Source organism: Coregonus lavaretus, assembly GCF_964263955.1.
Source record: "Coregonus lavaretus genome assembly, chromosome: 1".
Taxonomy (NCBI): domain Eukaryota; kingdom Metazoa; phylum Chordata; class Actinopteri; order Salmoniformes; family Salmonidae; genus Coregonus; species Coregonus lavaretus.
Window position 1 is genome coordinate 54,840,871 of NC_139988.1, and position 19,248 is coordinate 54,860,118.

Consider the following 19,248-nt stretch of genomic DNA (forward strand, 5'->3'; position numbering starts at 1 on the left):
GGAGCTGGTTTCCTCTGCATACACAGTGTGGGACACGCTCGAGTTTGCACAAACACAGGCTGCTTGCAGTAGTGGTGCATGGGTAAAATCACTGGGGAAGCCGCCAGGAAAAAAAGCCATATTAAAACCTATGTTGTGGTAATTGCGTTGTTTGCTCTATAACCCATTCGTTCATACGCCACCGTGAAATATACTGAACAGAAATATAAACGCAACATGCAACAATTTCAACGATTTTACTGAGTTACAGTTCATATAAGGACATCAGTCAATTGAAATAAATTCATTAGGCCCTAATCTATGGATTTCACATGACTGGGCAGGGGCACAGCCATGGGTGGGCCTGGGAGGGCATAGGCCCACCCACTTGGGAGCCAGGCCCATCCACTGGGCAGCCAGGCCCAGCCAATCAGAATTAGTTTTCCCCCACAAAAGGGCTTTATTACAGACATAAATACTCCTCAGTTTCATCAGCTGTCCAGGTGGCTGGTCTCAGACAATCCCGCAGGTGAAGAAGCCGGATGTGGAGGTCATTGGCTGGCATGGTTACACGTGGTCTGCGGTTGTGAGGCCGGGTGGATGTACTGCCAAATTCTCTAAACGACGTTGGAGGCGACTTATGGTAGAGAAATTAACATTCAATTATCTAGCAACAGCTCTGGTAGACATTCCTGCAGTCAGCATGCCAATTGCACACTTCCTGAAAACCTGAAACATCTGTGCCATTTTGTTGTGTGACAAAACTGCACATTTTAGAGTGGCCTGTTATTGTCCCCAGCACAAGGTGCACCTGTGTAATGATCATGCTGTTTAATCAGCTTCTTGATATGCCACACCTGTCAGGGGGATGGATTATCTTGGCCAAGGGATGTAAACAAATTTCTACACAAAAGTTGAGAGAAAAAGCTTTGTGCTTTTTCTGGGATATTTTATTTCAGCTCATGAAACATGGGACCAACACTTTACATGTTGCGTTTATATTTTTGTTCAGAATACAATAAGGCAGAGACAACAAAAAGACAACAGTTACACAGTGGCGGAATAAATTCAACCACACATACGTTTGTTTCATCACAAAACCGTAGAGCAACATCTGTATGGTGAAGCAGGTTCATGTTTTTCTGACAGTTTAGTAAACAACTACTGATTTAGAATCATGGAGAGTTACCGCAAGTCAGCACAAAGAAAACAGGAGCACTGCCTCCGCTATTCCAGCACCATTTCAATTTAAACATTTAAACATCAACAGGCTACATATGCTTAGTTTAATACAGTAAAAACAAACTTAAAAATACCTAAAACTATTTAGTCCAATCAATTGAGCTAAATGTCATGTGGCTGTCCATGGTATTGATTTCTGTTTGTGCGTGCACAAGAAAAACAAAATGTTGACTCCCCCTACTTGTAGACTAGTTGAATGCCAATGCCATCCTCCTCTCTTTCATGTTGGCAAAACGGTGTATGACTCTGTCATACAGTAGTACATGCTTTTAGTTTTTGTTGTCATAGGCTACCTGGCTAAAATGCTTGCTAGCCTAACTTCCTTGCAAGGGCAAAAATGAACTAGCTAACGTGAGCCTACTAGGCTACATATTGAACTTCAATCGTCTCAGGCCAGTGGTACAATATATTAATTTATGCTTAGATTAGAATCACTGTCATCATTGGCCTGTACAGAGAATTAAGTCCAAATCCCCATCTCCATCCATGGCTTAGGAAAGTGCCGATTTATCTAGCTACTGTAGGACAACAACACAAGCAGACCAGAAACAGACATGTTTTTCTGACAATGACGTTTTGCTTTTGATGTGATTTGATTGGTGTGAAGCCAAATCCAAACTGGCCTCCCTTGGGGGGTGGTTTTGCGCCAGGACTACCCACAGTTGAGCTCAGCTCAACGCTGATTGGCTAATTTATTGCATTTTCTTTATCAAGGGAGGCCAAATGCTTGCTGGCATCAATCAATCAAATACTGTGGCGGCAACTTGTCATACTCTTTTTGTCCAGACAGAATCAGATACATGGGCTACACCTACTGAGACAGAGGGGCATTGTTTCCCTTGCTTGGATGATTTCTCCGGTGATCTTGTGAATTGAAAGAAAATTATGAAAACACAGAGAGGCTAAATAAATTATTTTATAATTAGTATTTTTGCATTGGTCAAATATTTGGGGAAGCCTGGCTTCCCTTGGCCTCCATGAATACATGCCACTGGCTGCCTGTCCTTCAGAGGGGGGTTCTGCCCGTACAGGGAGAATGGGACTCAGGGGAACAGTGAGGAGAGATGTGGCAGTACACAGTGCTGCTCAAAACCACGATGTTTGCATCATGAGTGCAGTGTGCATACTATTGTTTTGTTCAAAGCAAGGTGGGCAACCTTTGTTTAGTTTTTTAGAGTAATGACCATACAGTATATATAAATGGACAAACCCATCAATGACATCACATCATTCATTCCTATGTGAAGACTTAATGGTGCATTTGAAGATCAGGATGTCGTTTTTAGCTTGCCAAGATGGCGTCTCATGGCGAGGACTCTCAAGACATAACATGTGCAGTTTGAGCTACTACAGGAAGGGACGTTGCAGGCTGCGACCCGGGGAGAATGACTGCCCCCTCTCATTGAGGATCTCAGTTGAAGGCCGACCCGGGTACTGCAGGCTGCCGGTAGCAACTCGATTATCCTTATAGAATCCTTGAATCCTTCTGTGTGATTTTTTTTATTTTCTTTCTATCTTTATTTTTTATAATTGTTTCAATGAATTCCATCTGATGTAATAGAAGCAAGTACTGGTACCATGATTGTCTTTGATTTTTTATTTTATTTACACGAATATTGACGAAGAAAATGGGGGATTCTGCTTTCTCTATACAACAGCCTGCAGTACCTTGGTCGGCCTTCAACTTGAGATCCTCAATGAGAGGGGGCAGTCGTTCTCCCCTGGTTTAGAGTCATGGCAGTTGGAGGTTTGTCCCCCCAAAACATATTTTGAATGAGCTTCAGCTTTTGAATGTCACATCTGTGTTTTCAGGTTTTGATCAATTGATAAATTATGTCCTCCAAATAGCCTCTCACCCAGCCCCAATTGGATGATTCCTCACAAAACTAAAACCAAGAAAGACCATGAAATTATTATTTTTTCACTCAATTTAATCCATAGAAGGGTCCTTTGGAGGAAGGATTGTTGACATACAATATATCTGACATTTGTATCTTAAAGCATAATTGAGAAATAATTAATAGAAATTTGAACATTTTACATTTTGGCCTTACAGATGTGACATTCAAAAGCTGAAGCTCATTCAAAGGCCTCCTGTAGCTCCGTTGGTAGAGCATGGCGCTTGCAACGCCAGGGTTGTGGGTTCGATTCCCACGGGGGCCAGTATGAAAAATGTATGCACTCACTAACTGTAAGTCACTCTGGATAAGAGCGTCTGCTAAATGACTCAAATGTAAAATGTACCCAGGCCTTCTTTAAGAGTCCATAATATTTTATATTTTTTTATTTCACCTTTATTTAACCAGGTAAGCCAGTTGGGAACAAGTTCTCATTTACAACTGCGACCTGGCCAAGATAAAGCAAAGCAGTGCGATAAAAACAACAACTCAGAGTTACATATGGGGTAAACAAAACATAAAGTCAAAAATACAACAGAAAATATATATACAGTGTGTGCGAATGTAGTAAGTTATGGAGGTAAGGCAATAAATAGGCCATAGTGCAAAATAGTTACAATTTCGTATATAATACTGGAATGATAGATGTGCAAAAGATGATGTGCAAATAGAGATACTGGGGTGCAAATTAGCAAAATAAATAACAATATGGGGATGAGGTAGTTGGGTGGGCTAATTTCAGAAAGGCTGTGTACAGGTGCAGTGATCGGTAAGCTGCTCTGACAACTGACGCTTAAAGTTAGTGAGGGAGATAAGAGTCTCCAGCTTCAGAGATTTTTGCAGTTCGTTCCAGTCATTGGCAGCAGATAACTGGAAGGAATGGCGGCCAAAGGAGGTGTTGGCTTTGGGGATGACCAGTGAGATATACCTGCTGGAGCGCAGACTACGGGTGGGTGTTGCTATGGTGACCAGTGAGCTAAGATAAGACTGGGATTTTCCTAGCAGTGATTTATAGATGACCTGGAGCCAGTGGGTTTGGCGACGAATATGTAGTGAGGGCCAGCCAACAAGAGCGTACAGGTCACAATGGTGGGTAGTATATCGGGCTTTGGTGACAAAACAGATGGCACTGTGATAGACTACATCCAATTTGCTGAGTAGGGTGTTGGAGGCTATTTTGTAAATGACATCGCCGAAGTCAAGGATCTGTAATATGAGTAGTATTTTGATTTCACTAACAATTTTCTTACATTAGTTTTTAAATATTTAAACATTTAAACATGAATATTGAAAATATACCATTTTTGATTTGGCAGATACAGTGGGGAGAACAAGTATTTGATACACTGCCGATTTTGCATGTTTTCCTACTTACAAAGCATGTAGAGGTCTGTAATTTTTATCATAGGTACACTTCAACTGTGAGAGACGGAATCTAAAACAAAAATCCAGAAAATCACATTGTATGATTTTTAAGTAATTAATTTGCATTTTATTGCATGACATAAGTATTTGATCACCTACCAACCAGGAAGAATTCCGGCTCTCACAGACCTGTTAGTTTTTCTTTAAGAAGCCCTCCTGTTCTCCACTCATTACCTGTATTAACTGCACCTGTTTGAACTCGTTACCTGTATAAAAGACACCTGTCCACACACTCAATCAAACAGACTCCAACCTCTCCACAATGGCCAAGACCAGAGAGCTGTGTAAGGACATCAGGGATAAAATTGTAGACCTGCACAAGGCTGGGATGGGCTACAGGACAATAGGCAAGCAGCTTGGTGAGAAGGCAACAACTGTTGGCGCAATAATTAGAAAATGGAAGAAGTTCAAGATGACGGTCAATCACCCTCGGTCTGGGGCTCCTTGCAAGATCTCACCTCGTGGGGCATCAATGATCATGAGGAAGGTGAGGGATCAGCCCAGAACTACACGGCAGGACCTGGTCAATGACCTGAAGAGAGCTGGGACCACAGTCTCAAAGAAAACCATTAGTAACACACTACGCCGTCATGGATTAAAATCCTGCAGCGCATGCAAGGTCCCCCTACTCAAGCCAGCGCATGTCCAGGCCCGTCTGAAGTTTGCCAATGACCATCTGGATGATCCAGAGGAGGAATGGGAGAAGGTCATGTGGTCTGATGAGACAAAAATAGAGCTTTTTGGTCTAAACTCCACTCGCTGTGTTTGGAGGAAGAAGAAGGATGAGTACAACCCCAAGAACACCATCCCAACCGTGAAGTATGGAGGTGGAAACATCATTCTTTGGGGATGCTTTTCTGCAAAGGGGACAGGACAACTGCACCGTATTGAGGGGAGGATGGATGGGGCCATGTATCGCGAGATCTTGGCCAACAACCTCCTTCCCTCAGTAAGAGCATTGAAGATGGGTCGTGGCTGGCTCTTCCAGCATGACAACGACCCGAAACACACAGCCAGGGCAACTAAGGAGTGGCTCCGTAAGAAGCATCTCAAGGTCCTGGAGTGGCCTAGCCAGTCTCCAGACCTGAACCCAATAGAACATCTTTGGAGGGAGCTGAAAGTCCGTATTGCCCAGCGACAGCCCCGAAACCTGAAGGATCTGGAGAAGGTCTGTATGGAGTGGGCCAAAATCCCTGCTGCAGTGTGTGCAAACCTGGTCAAGACCTACAGGAAACGTATGATCTCTGTAATTGCAAACAAAGGTTTCTGTACCAAAATATTAAAGTTCTGCTTTTCTGATGTATCAAATACTTATGTCATGCAATAAAATGCAAATTAATTACTTAAAAATCATACAATGTGATTTTCTGGATTTTTGTTTTAGATTCCGTCTCTCACAGTTGAAGTGTACCTATGATAAAAATTACAGACCTCTACATGCTTTGTAAGTAGGAAAATCGGCAAAATCGGCAGTGTATCAAATACTTGTTCTCCCCACTGTATATTATATATATATATATTATATACAGTACCAGTAAAATGTTTGGACACACATAGTCATTCAAGGGTTTTTCTTTATTTTTACTATTTTCTACATAGAATAATAGTGAAGACATCTAAACTATGAAATAATACATATGGAATCATGTAGTAACCAAAAAAGTGTTAAACAAATCAAAATATATTTTATATTTGAGATTCTTCAAAGTAGCCACCCTTTGCCTTGATGACAGCTTTGCACACGCTTGGCATTCTCTCAACCAGCTTAATGAGGTAGTCACCTAGAATGCTTTTCCAACAGTCTTGAAGGAGTTCCCACATATGCTGAGCACTTGTTGGCTGCTTTTCCTTCATGCTGCGGTCCAACTCATCCCAAACCATCTCAATTGGTTTGAGGTCGGGTGATTGTGGAGGCCAGGTCATCTGATGCAGCACTCCATCACTCTCCTTCTTGGTCAAATAGCCCTTACACAGCCTGGAGGTGTGTTTTGGGTCATTGTCCTGTTGAAAAGAAATGATAGTCCCACTAAGCGCAAACCAGATGGGATGGCGTATCGCTGCAGAATGCTGTGGTAGCCATGCTGGTTAAGTGTGCCTTGAATTCTAAATAAATCACCAACTGTGTCACCAGCAAAGCACCCCCACACCATCACACCTCCTCCTCCATGCTTCACGGTGGGAACCACACATGCGGAGATCATCCGTTCACCTACTCTGCGTCTCACAAAGACACTGTGGTTGAAACCAAAAATCTTCAATTCGGACTCATCAGAACAAAGGACAGATTTCCACCGGTCTAATGTCCATTCCGCGTGTTTCTTGGCCCAAGCAAGTCTCTTCTTATTATTGGTGTCCTTTAGTAGTTGTTTCTTTGCAGCAATTCGACCATGAAGGCCTGATTCACGCCGTCTCCTCTGAACAGTTGATGTTGAGATATCTGTTACTTGAACTCTGTGAAACATTTATTTGGGCTGCAATCTGAGGTGCCGATTTCTGAGGCTGGTAACTCTAATGAACTTATCCTCTGCAGCAGAGGTAACTCAGGGTCTTCCTTTCCTGTGGCGGTCCTCATGAGAGCCTGTTTCATCATAGCGCTTGATGGTTTTTGCAACTGCACTTGAAGAAACTTTCAAAGTTCTTGACATTTTCCAGATTGACTGACCTTCATGTTTTAAAGTAATGATGGACTGTCGTTTCTCTTTGCTTATTTGAGCTGTTCTTGCCATAATATGGACTTAGTCTTTTACTAAATAGGGCTATCTTCTGTATACCAACCCTACCTTGTCACAACACAACTGATTGGCTCAAACGCATTAAGACGGAAAGAAATTCCACAAATGAACTTTTAACAAGGCACACCTGTTAATTGAAATGCATTCCAGGTGACTACCTCATGATGCTGGTTGAGAGAATGCCAAGTGTGCAAATCTGTCATCAAGGCAAAGGGTGGCTACTTTGAAGAATCTGAAATATATATACCACTTTTTTGGTTACCACATGATTCCATATGTGTTATTTCATAGTTTTGATGTCTTCACTATTATTAGAAAATAGTAAAAAATAAAAATAAATAAAAATTAGGTGTGTCCAAACTTTTGACTGGTACTGTGTGTGTGTGTATGTATATATATATATATATACACACTACCGTTCAAAAGTTTGGGGTCACTTAGAAATGTCCTTGTTTTCGAAAGAAAAGCAAATTTTCTGTCCATTAAAATAACATCAAATAGATCAGAAATACAGTGTAGATATTGTTCATGTTTTAAATGGCTATTGTAGCTGGAAACGGCTGATTCTTTTTAATGGAATATTTATATAGGCATACAGAGGCCCATTGTCAGCAAACATCAGTCCTGTGTTCCAATGGCACGTTGTGTTTGCTAATCCAAGTTTATCATTTTAAAAGGCTAATTGATCATTAGAAAACCCTTTTGCAATTTTGTTAGCACAGCTGAAAACTGTTGTGCTGATTAAAGAAGCAATAAAACTTGAGACTAGTTGAGTATCTGGAGCATCAGCAATTGTGGGTTCAAAATGGCCAGAAACAAATAACTTTCTTCTGAAACTCATCAGTCTATTCTTGTTCTGAGAAATGAAGGCTATTCTATGCGAGAAATTGCCAAGAAACTGAAGATCTCATACAACGCTGTGTACTACTCCCTTCACAGAACAGCGCAAACTGGCTCCAACCAGAATAGAATTAGGAGTGGGAGGCCCCGGTGCACAACTGAGCAAGAGGACAAATATATTTGAGTGTCTAGTTTGAGAAACAGGCGCCTCACAGGTCCACAACTGGCAGCTTCATTAAATAGTACCCGCAAAACACCAGTCTCAACGTCAACAGTGAAGAGGCGACTCCGGGATGCTGACCTTCTAGGCAGAGTTGCAAAGAAAAAGCAATATCTCAGAATGCCCATCTTAATCTTTTCTTTTTATTGGTCTGAGATATGGCTTTTTCTTTGCAACTCTGCCTAGAAGGTCAGCATCCCTGAGTATATTATGTTCAACAGTATATGGAACAATTTGCCAAATCCAAAATTGTATATTTTCTATATTCATGTTTATATTTTTCAATATTCATAAATTAATGTAAGAAAATTGTTTTTGAAATCAAAATGCTACTCATATTACAGAGCAAGTGTTAAAGCTTCATATGACACACATTTTTGCTTTGTAACACCTACAGATGAAACACTATGGAGTCTTGAAGGAGGCCTGGGTAAGGCCAAAATGTCACAAATATTCCAACTTCAATAAATTATTTCTCAATTATGCTTTAAGATACAAATGTTAAATATATGTCAACATGCCTTCCTCCAAAGGACCCTTCTATGGAGTAAATGTAAGTCGCTCTGGATAAGAGCGTCTGCTAAATGACTAAAATGTAAATGTAAATGTCGTTAAAATATATATAATAATGGTCTTTTTTTGTTCTAGTTTTGTGAGGAATCACCCAATTGACTCCATAGCCGTGTGACTGTTTAGATTTTCCTCTCTACAGAGCTTTATGTCAGATGGAATCCAAGCTGACAGAGCCCCAATAGGATATTGATGTCTAAATCAACAACAATAGAGTTCTTATGAACTGTTGCTTACTCCGTTTTGGGATCCCATCAGCGTTGTGATAGTGTTGCAGTATTTTCCCACCAAACTTAGATATCTTAACTGACATGGCTCATATTGCTTTGTCTCTATGGACGATTAGCACTGATGTGATTTAGAGGATACCAGTACTGCTCCATGAGGGACCACGAAATATAAAATCTTGTGGACATTTGATGTGAATTTATTTGCACCACTCTCTCTGCCCTCTCAGAGCTGTGGGGGGACTTCTCAGTCAGTTCATGGCACTTCCTACCAGGATCAGTCATTAGTCTTAGGAGCAAGATTCTCCTTAACACTAGAAAAGCAGAGAGCGTCATGTGGACACAACGAATTTACATTTTTTATTACTCTGCCAAATTTAAAGAAATGTCCTTGACTTTTCCTAAATAAGTCTAAATGTCGTTGTTAGAATCTTAATGTCACTAACAGAATTTGTTTTATCTCTTTATTATTATTAATTTTTGTACAGTTAGCCTAAAGACATTATTCAATTTACAATAGTTTGATGGGTGACAATATTATCAATTGTCATTTTATATGAAGAGATGGGTGCAGCTTGGAATTGACACAGAGGCAGGGAAACAGTGCAGCAAAAAGTCACTTTTTCAAATCCTCCTACAGAGTCACATGCAGGTAAGACGTCTTGATTTCTATATAGTATCAGAAAGAGCAGATTCTGCAGTTTAAAACATGTTACTTTTGTCAAATAGAGGTGAACTCTATTTCAAATTATAAACTGGGTGGTTCGAGCCCTGAATGCTGATTGGCTGACAGCAGTGGTATATCAGACCATATACCACGGGTTTGACAAAACATACTGCTCTAATTACGTTGGTAACCAGTTTATAATAGCAATAAGGCACCTTGGGGGTTTGTGGTATATGGCCAATATAGCACGGCTAAGGGCTGTATCCAGGCACTCCGTGTTGCGTTGTGCGTAAGAACAGCCCTAAGCGTGATATATTGCCCATATACCACACCCCTTCGTGTCTTATTGCTTAAATAACCGCTGTTCCATGCTTTCAACACGTGAGCACTCGTGGCAGCATTGCTCAGATTACTAAACAAAGACTAGTAACATAATACAACTTAAAATATGCTATTTTGTTCTAAAATACATTTTCTTATTTCCTTCATGTTTCTTAAGACCTACCAAAACAAAATTATAATGTATTTCTTTGTGATGGATTTAACTTTGGAATTGTGGTGGTTTTTCGTTTTTAAATGTAGCCTACTGTAACATAAACTAATAAAAATACTATTATGTTCTTTCTATTTACATTTCATATTCTGCTACCTAAGACCTTCCTAAACACAACCACATTATTATTTTTAAGATAGCATGTATCAAATCTATTTATTAAACGTGTAGAATGTTGACGTCCAAAATACGTGTCATTGCCTCGAAGGGGGGTCCGTCAAGGTCAGGTCTTTCTAGTGTTAAAGGAGTAGTTCACTAGTGAACTACTCCTTTAAACTTCTGGCAAAACTCTTATGGTGCTCAGTCTTTAACTCACAACTTGTGGTCATACCACTGCAAAATATGCAGTAGCTTGTCTCTCCGTTGACCAATTTAATATGCACTTGCTCAGCACAGTCTCTTTTAAAGGTCTTTAATGCCATTATACACTGTATTTATGCTCTCAAAATGTTCTTAGAATATATATTTTTTTATGAATGTGTGTCCATTTTCACTGTGTGTATCCCACACCATGCCAATTCCAACATAACTATACTTTTTGTGTCATTGTGTCTGTGATGGTGGGTTAGCTGAACCCCTTCCAGAGGCTCAGTGTGTTATGACTGATGTTTTTGAGTAATTGGGTGTGTGCTGCTAAGAGGCTCTGCAGAGAGTCTTGAGTGAATGATTTTAACCCTCCTTGATACACAAACAAATACCCATATTACAGGAAAAACACTCAAGATCCTTTTTACCAGAAAAAATAAAAATAAGGCACTACTTTACTCTTTAAATATATACTTCAACTAGAACAGAAATGTATATCCACATAGAGTCCTGGGGCAAATATGTATTTTTTGCCTAGATACTGTACCTGTGGAGCACATGCACATCATTGATTTGTTTGCGGTTCATAGTGGTAGCTGTAGATCAGGGGTGTCAAACAAATTTTGCCCCACATTCTGTCTTCAAGGAGGCCCGCACTGAAAATTGGTTATATTTCCCATCTGTCAAAAATTGCAAAAAATAGCCACAAAAAGGCATAAATAAGACAAAAAAATGTATCCAAGACGTTTAAGGCCAGATTAAATCAGAGATACATTTCTAGCTCTCACCAAGTTATTGACAGGATGCATAATTTATTGGACATTTGTGTTAAATCATCCCACAGGGCTGTATTTTTGTGATATCTACTAAATGTCCAAAGGCTCACCATCTCACAGTCAACCTTTCCACTCTTCTGTCCACAGGATCCTCAGTAACAACAAGATTTCACTGCTGAGAAATGCCTCCTTCTTTGGCCTGACAGTCCTGGAGAAACTGTAAGTAAGCCATCTGCTGTGGGGAATTGTTCTGTTTGTCCTCCCCTGAGCCGTAATAGCTGTCATCATGAGAATGACCCTGCCTGCGCTGTGGAAGGGACAGTGCAAGGGGACAGCCATGGGGGCTAGAGTAACGCTCAAGGGGCTGTTGCTAATGCTAGCCCAAATCAAGTTGTTGACTGCTTCCACCTTCAAGCCACTGCACTTAACCTCAATTGCCTGAGTAAATGTCTTAAAATGTATAATATATAGTAGGATATACACTGAGTGTACAAAACATGACATAGACTGACCAGATGAATCCAGCTGAATGCTATGATCCCTTATTGATGTCAAGTGTCAAATCCATTTAAATCAGTGTAGATGAAGGGGAGGAGACAGGTTAAAGAAGGATGTTGAAGCCTTGAGACAGTTGAGACATGGATTGTGTATATGTGCCATTCAGAGGGTGAATGGGCAAGACAAAAAATGTAAGTGCCTTTAAACGGGGTATGGTAGTAGGTGCCAGGCACACTGGTTTGTGTCAAGAACTGCAACACTGTTTCATGCTCACCAGTTTCCCATGTGTATCAAGAATGGTCCACCACCCAAAGGACATCAACCCAACTTGACACAACTGTGGGAAGCGTTGGAGTCAACATGGGCCAGCATCCCTGTGGAACGCTTCCAACACCTTGTAGAGTCCATTCCCCGACGAATTGAGGCTGTTCTGAGGGCAAAGGGGTGGGTGCAACTCAATATTAGGAAGGTGTTCCTAATGTTTGGTATACTCAGTGTACATCATATCATAAATAGGGCCCTATAAAATCAAATGTATTTGTTGCCTGATTCCGTTTAGTTTTTTTCCCAAATTCAGTGTTCTCCGTTTAGTTTTGCCAGGTTTCTGTTTTCAAGTTTCTGCTCTCAAAATTTTACATTTTTTAATTTTAGTCATTTAGCAGACGCTCTTATCCGGAGCAACTTACAGGAGCAATTAGGGTTAAGTGCCTTGCTCAAGGGCAGATTTTTCACCTAGTCGGCTCGTGTGAACACACAGGCAGAGAAGCACAAGAAGAGGGGTTGTGCGGCGGGAGAGGGGGTGAAAACACTTCGTTGGGGACTGCAGCTGTGCCGCAGCAAGGCAAATTGGTGCTGCGACGTCGTCGCTTCAACAGCAAAATGTAACTTCTAGCGACAAATCAAGGAGCCAATAGCGAATCTCACTGAAAATGTGTTGGCAACATCTCACAGCTACATAGGGATGGGCCAGACTCCCTCATGACCAGTCCGTCCATCCTGCCAGCTGTAGCTGTTGGGTGTGCCAAAGCACCGCTTACAGGTGCCCTCAGTGAGTGGGCTGTGGGGGCCAGCTGTTGCAGAGTCTGCCCGTTTGGCGCCCAGAGGGCTGTGGTGCTACGGCTGACTAACGGGCTTACCCAGCACCGTCTGTGATGCTGTGGAGTGTTGATTCTACCACACTGTGACCAGAGTCCTCATTACTGTACCCTGGATCTGGAAGGGAGAGGAGGTAGCTAGACACATTGGGATGAGACTGTGCTGATGATTATACAGCATATTTCCCAGTGTTTCTGGTTACTCAAGCATTTGAGGGTATGTAATATTGTTCTGCATGATAGTTTTAAAGATTATATCATGGTTTGATTATTGAGCTGCTGGCTATGTGCCATTGATTAGCATATATTTGCAACCACCTGCTCAAAATGGAGATTCATGTTCGATGCAATTATTTTACCTTTTGTGTCACCCACACTGGAATTGATACCTTTCATCACATCAGAGAGGAGACATGGTGGCCTGAATCTCACCATATAGTCCTGGGCTCATTATCTGTCAAAGTGGGTCAGATTTATAGCATGCATATGAATAAAGCACACCACTGTTTGTTCTCTGTCAGGATTTCATGCTTTACTAGTTCAATGTGTTCCCACAATGTAAACTATCCCCATTCCATAGCATTTAATTCCCTTGAATCCCATATCGTCAAATTGAGAATTCAATGATAGTATGTGACCTACAGTCGTATGAAAAAGTTTGGGCACCCCTCTGAGGCTGCATAATAATTTACTCTGTCGTCACAGAAAATGATCACAGTGGCATGCCATTCATTTTCTAATAAAAGCTGAGTACTGGGGTATTGTCCAGACAACGATTTTTAGTGTAGCAATATTAAGTTGTATGAAATTAAATCAGATGTGAAAAATAGGCTATGCAAAAATTTGGGCACCCTTGTCATTCTGTTGATTTGAATACCTGTAGCATTGATTAACACACAATTGGTTTGGTGAGCTCATTAAGCCTTGAACTTCATAGACAAGTGCATCCAATCATGAGAAAAGGTATTTAAGGTGGCCAATTGCAAGTTGTTGTTCTATTTGACTCTCCTCTGAAGAGTGGCAACATGGGGGCCAAACAACTCTCAAATGACCTGAAAACAAAGATTGTTCAACATTATGGTTTAGGGGAAGGCTACAAAACGCTATCGCAGAGATGTAAGCTGTCAGTGTCCACTGTGAGGAACATAGTGAGGAAATGGAAGACCACAGGCACAGTTCTTGTTAAGGCCAGAAGTGGCAGGCCAAGTAAAATATCGGAGAGGCAAAGGTGAAGGATGGTGAGAACGGTCAAAAACAGCCCACAGACCACCTCCAAAGACCTACAACATCATCTTGCTGCAGATGGTGTCACTGTGCATCGTTCAACAATTCAGCGCACTTTGCACAAGGAGAAGCTGTACGGGAGAGTGATGCGGAAGAAGCCTTTTCTGCACACACGCCACAAACAGAGTCGCTTGAGGTATGCAAACGCACATTTGGACAAGCCAGCTTCATTTTGGAATAAGGTGCTGTGGACTGATGAAACAAAGATTGAGTTATTTGGGGCGTTATGCATGGCGGCAAAAGAACACAGCATTCCAAGTAAAAGTAAAATTTGGTGGTGGTTCCTTCATGCTGTGTGGCCAGTGCCGGTACTGGGAATCTTGTTAAAGTTGAGGGTGGCATGGATTCCACTCAATATCAGCAGATTCTTGGGAATAATGTTGAAGAATCAGTCACAAAGTTGAAGTTACGCCGGGGCTGGATATTTCAACAAGACAACGACCCAAAACACTGCTCAAAATCTACCCGGGCATTTATGCAGAGGAACAAGTACAATGTTCTGGAATGGCCATCCCAGTCCCCAGACCTGAATATCATTGAGAATCTGTGGGATGATTTGAAGCGGGCTGTCCATGCTCGGCAACCATCAAACCTAACTGAAGTGGAGATGTTTTGTAAGGAGGAATGGTCCAAAATACCTTCATCCAGACACTCATTAGAGGCTATAGGAAGCGTCTAGAGGCTGTTATTTTAGCAAAAGGAGGCTCTACTAAATATTGATGTGATTTTTCTGTTGGGGTGCCCAAATTTATGCACCTGTCTAATTTAGTTTTGATGCATATTGCACATTTTTTATCCAATAAACCTCATTTCACTACTGAAATATTACTGTGTCCATCAGTTATTTGATAGATCAAAATGAAATTGCTGATCCAAACACCCAATTATTTATAAATGGAAATCATGGAAATTGTCAGGGGTGCCCAAACTTTTTCATACGACCGTATGTAGCATGTGATGTGTACAGGTAACTTCCAAAATAATGGAAACACATGAGTAAATTTAGGGATACAAGGTGTGGTTCCTGAGCTAATTAAGCAATTAACATCCCATCATGCTTAGGGTCATGTATAAAAATGCTGGGCAGGCCATTATTTTGGCTACCATGGCTATGCCTCCATAGGATGACAATGCCCCTATCCACAGGGCACGAGTGGTCACTGAATGGTTTGATGAGCATGAAAATTATATAAACCATATGCCATGTCTGTCTCAGTCACCAGATCTCAACCCAATTAAACACTTATGGGAGATTCTAGAGCAGCGCCTGAGACAGTGTTTTCCACCACCATCAACAAAACACCAAATTATGGAATTTCTCATAATGCTGTCGCATCCCTCCAATAGAGTTCCAGACACTTGTAGAATCTATGCCAAGGGCATTGAAGCTGTTCTGGCTCGTGGTGGCCACCAACACCCTACTAAGACACTTTATGTTGGTGTTTCCTTTATTTTGGCAGTTACCTTTGTGTAAGTATATATGTATGTATGTTATAGTATGTGATATGCATCAATCTGAGTTGACTGGCCACAACCATTTACTGAAGAGAGGACATATGTTGTTTTGGCCACTTAGTTAGAACCTTGACCAAAAGTTCCTATATGACATGATGAGTAGATAGGTTGAGTGGCAGAGAGATGGAGTAGAGCGAAATGACCTCACCTCTGGGGCAGCATCAGAATGCAGGGTGGCGACTGGCATTCCTCACTCTGTAAATGGACGTCAGGAGGGTGACTCGTCCTCTAAAGTTTGCTCTTGTTGTTTTCTGTTGGAAAGAGGTATATTACTGACATTTATCCACACCTCTTTAGAGTAGTGTCTCCTTCGATAGTGATTGATGAATGTATGGCAGATCCTCAAAGGACAAATCACTTTGTCTGATTGAGCATATGAAAGTATGGGTGAGCAATAAAGCAACAAACAAGTGCAATTTTGTACACAATGGATAAAAAATATACAGTGAGGGGAAAAAAGTATTTGATCCCCTGCTGATTTTGTACGTTTGCCCACTGACAAAGAAATGATCAGTCTATAATTTTAATGGTAGGATTATTTGAACAGTGAGAGACAGAATAACAACAATAAAATCCAGAAAAACGCATGTCAAAAATGTTATAAATTGATTTGCATTTTAATGAGGGAAATAAGTATTTGACCCCTCTGCAAAACATGACTTAGTACTTGGTGGCAAAACCCTTGTTGGCAATCACAGAGGTCAGATGTTTCTTGTAGTTGGCCACCAGGTTTGCACACATCTCAGGAGGGATTTTGTCCCACTCCTCTTTGCAGATCTTCTCCAAGTCATTAAGGTTTCGAGCCTGACGTTTGGCAACTCGAACCTTCAGCTCCCTCCACAGATTTTCTATGGGATTAAGGTCTGGAGACTGGCTAGGCCACTCCAGGACCATAATGTGCTTCTTCTTGAGCCACTCCTTTGTTGCCTTGGCCGTGTGTTTTGGGTCTTTGTCATGCTGGAATACCCATCCACGACCCAATTTCAATGCCCTGGCTGAGGGAAGGAGGTTCTCACCCAAGATTTGACGGTACATGGCCCCGTCCATCGTCCCTTTGATGCGGTGAAGTTGTCCTGTCCCCTTAGCAGAAAAACACCCCCAAAGCATAATGTTTTCACCTCCATGTTTGACGGTGGGGATGGTGTTCTTGGGGTCATAGGCAGCATTCCTCCTCCTCCAAACATGGCGAGTTGAGTTGATGCCAAAGAACTCGATTTTGGTCTCATCTGACCACAACACTTTCACCCAGTTCTCCTCTGAATCATTCAGATGTTCATTGGCAAACTTCAGACGGGCCTGTATATGTGCTTTCTTGAGCAGGGGGACCTTGCGGGCGCTGCAGGATTTCAGTCCTTCACGGCGTAGTGTGTTACCAATTGTTTTCTTGGTGACTATGGTCCCAGCTGCCTTGAGATCATTGACAAGATCCTCCCGTGTAGTTCTGGGCTGATTACTCACCATTCTCATGATCATTGCAACTCCATGAGGTGAGATTTTGCATGGAGCCCCAAACCGAGGGAGATTGACAGTTCTTTTGTGTTTCTTCCATTTGCGAATAATCGCACCAACTGTTGTCACCTTCTCACCAAGCTGCTTGGCGATGGTCTTGTAGCCCATTCCAGCCCTGTGTAGGTCTACAATCTTGTCCCTGACATCCTTGGAGAGCTCTTTGGTCTTGGCCATGGTGGAGAGTTTGGAATCTGATTGATTGCTTCTGTGGACAGGTGTCTTTTATACAGGTAACAAGCTGAGATTAGGAGCACTCCCTTTAAGAGTGTGCTCCTAATCTCAGCTCGTTACCTGTATAAAAGACACCTGGGAGCCAGAAATCTTTCTGATTGAGAGGGGGTCAAATACTTATTTCCCTCATTAAAATGCAAATCAATTTATAACATTTTTTACATGCGTTTTTCTGGATTTTTTTGTTGTTATTCTGTCTCTCACTGTTCAAATAAACCTACCATTAAAATTATAGACTGATCATTTCTTTGTCAGTGGGCAAACGTACAAAATCAGCAGAGGATCAAATACTTTTTTCCCTCACTGTATATATTTGAGGGATCACGTGACATGTAGGGGTTATAAAACTGCTTCCTGGGTTAAAGGTCAGCATTAATTAAGGATGCAGGCAGGCATTATAATTTACTCTATATTGATTAAAGCTTTGATGTCAAAGACATACAGTGGGGTCTGGAATTGTTAGATCCCTTGATAAAGATGAGCAAAATAGACTGAATAAAATAAATAATACAAATATGAGCTATATTGTATGCTCAAAAATAGATTTTTTAAAATTATTTTATATTAATACAATTGCACAGAGAAAGACATTTTGTTTAACAAGTAATTAAAAAAAAAATCACAAAGATAGGGGGTCAGAATTATTGCATCCCCTATTTTCAATACTCCAGCACCCTCCCCTATCATTGGCATTGGCACTTGGGTTGGAACTGGTGTTATGGTCATATGAACTTGAAATAGAGGTGGGTTTGGCCTTCGAAAGAACAATGCATGTGCAGGAAATACCTCATCCCTACTGTAAAATATGGTGGTGGAGTAAACTGCATCATGAACTTTACCAAGTACCAGGACATTTTAGGCAAAAACCTTGTTGCCTCAGCCGGGAGGCTGAAACTTGGCTGCAAGTGAATCTTTCAGTATGCATCCATTATGAAGGAAGTTAGAGGTCGTTTTGCGAGCCAATGCTAACTAGCGTTAGCACAATGACTGGAAGTCTATGGTATCTACTAGCATGCTAGTTATCAATTAGGCTAACGCTAGCAACAACTTCCTTCAAACTGCATGCAGTAAAAATGGTATCCACAAGTTCATCTGACTCTGGAGAAGTAGATAAAGAGCTTCATTGCCAAAATCTGGAAGTATCCCTTTAAACTATACCAACATTTTCCATAGTTTTAGTCAACTGATAATAACTAAAATAAATGAAGGATGAAATTACTCAAATGTCACTAAGACTAAAAGGTATTTTAAGACTAAAACTAAATCTAAAGTAGCTGCCAAAATTAACACTGGTATGGAGGCATGGTCTAAAGAGGCCAATTTCTCTTCTCTCTCTTCATCGGTGCCTCTTTGATGCCTGGTCATCTCTGCGAGGCTATCATCAACTCTGTTTTTTAGCCTAAAAAAGAGGAGGAGTGTTCCCCCCTTGCTTATCATTTTTCAAAATGGTCTATGGTTAAAACCACATTTGTTACAGTTTCCAGACAGGAAGTGTCTGTGTCTGCAGTTATTCTGGAATGTCCACCAAAGCTGTAGCCAGAGAATCGCTGCACAGCTATTTTCAGGTCTCTCCAGAGATGTTCGATCAGGTTCAAGTCCGGGCTCTGCCTGGGCCACTCAAGGACATTCAGAGACTTGTTGTGAAGCCACTCCTGCGTCGTCTTGGCTGTGTGCTTAGGGTT

The 19,248-nt window shown here is 41.3% G+C and overlaps 1 protein-coding gene across 2 annotated transcripts in view; it reads left to right on the forward strand.

Moving 5' to 3' along the window:
- Positions 1-19,248, forward strand: part of adgra1b (adhesion G protein-coupled receptor A1b) — a 282,388-nt gene that overhangs the window by 35,872 nt on the left and 227,268 nt on the right. For both annotated transcript variants that reach the window (XM_084152987.1, XM_084152986.1), the window contains exon 2: positions 11,583-11,654. Coding sequence is in view for 1 of the 2 variants with exons in the window: in XM_084152986.1 (XP_084009112.1) it covers positions 11,583-11,654 (72 nt within the window). In the remaining variant the exon portion in view is untranslated. The remainder of the gene's footprint in view (positions 1-11,582; positions 11,655-19,248) is intronic.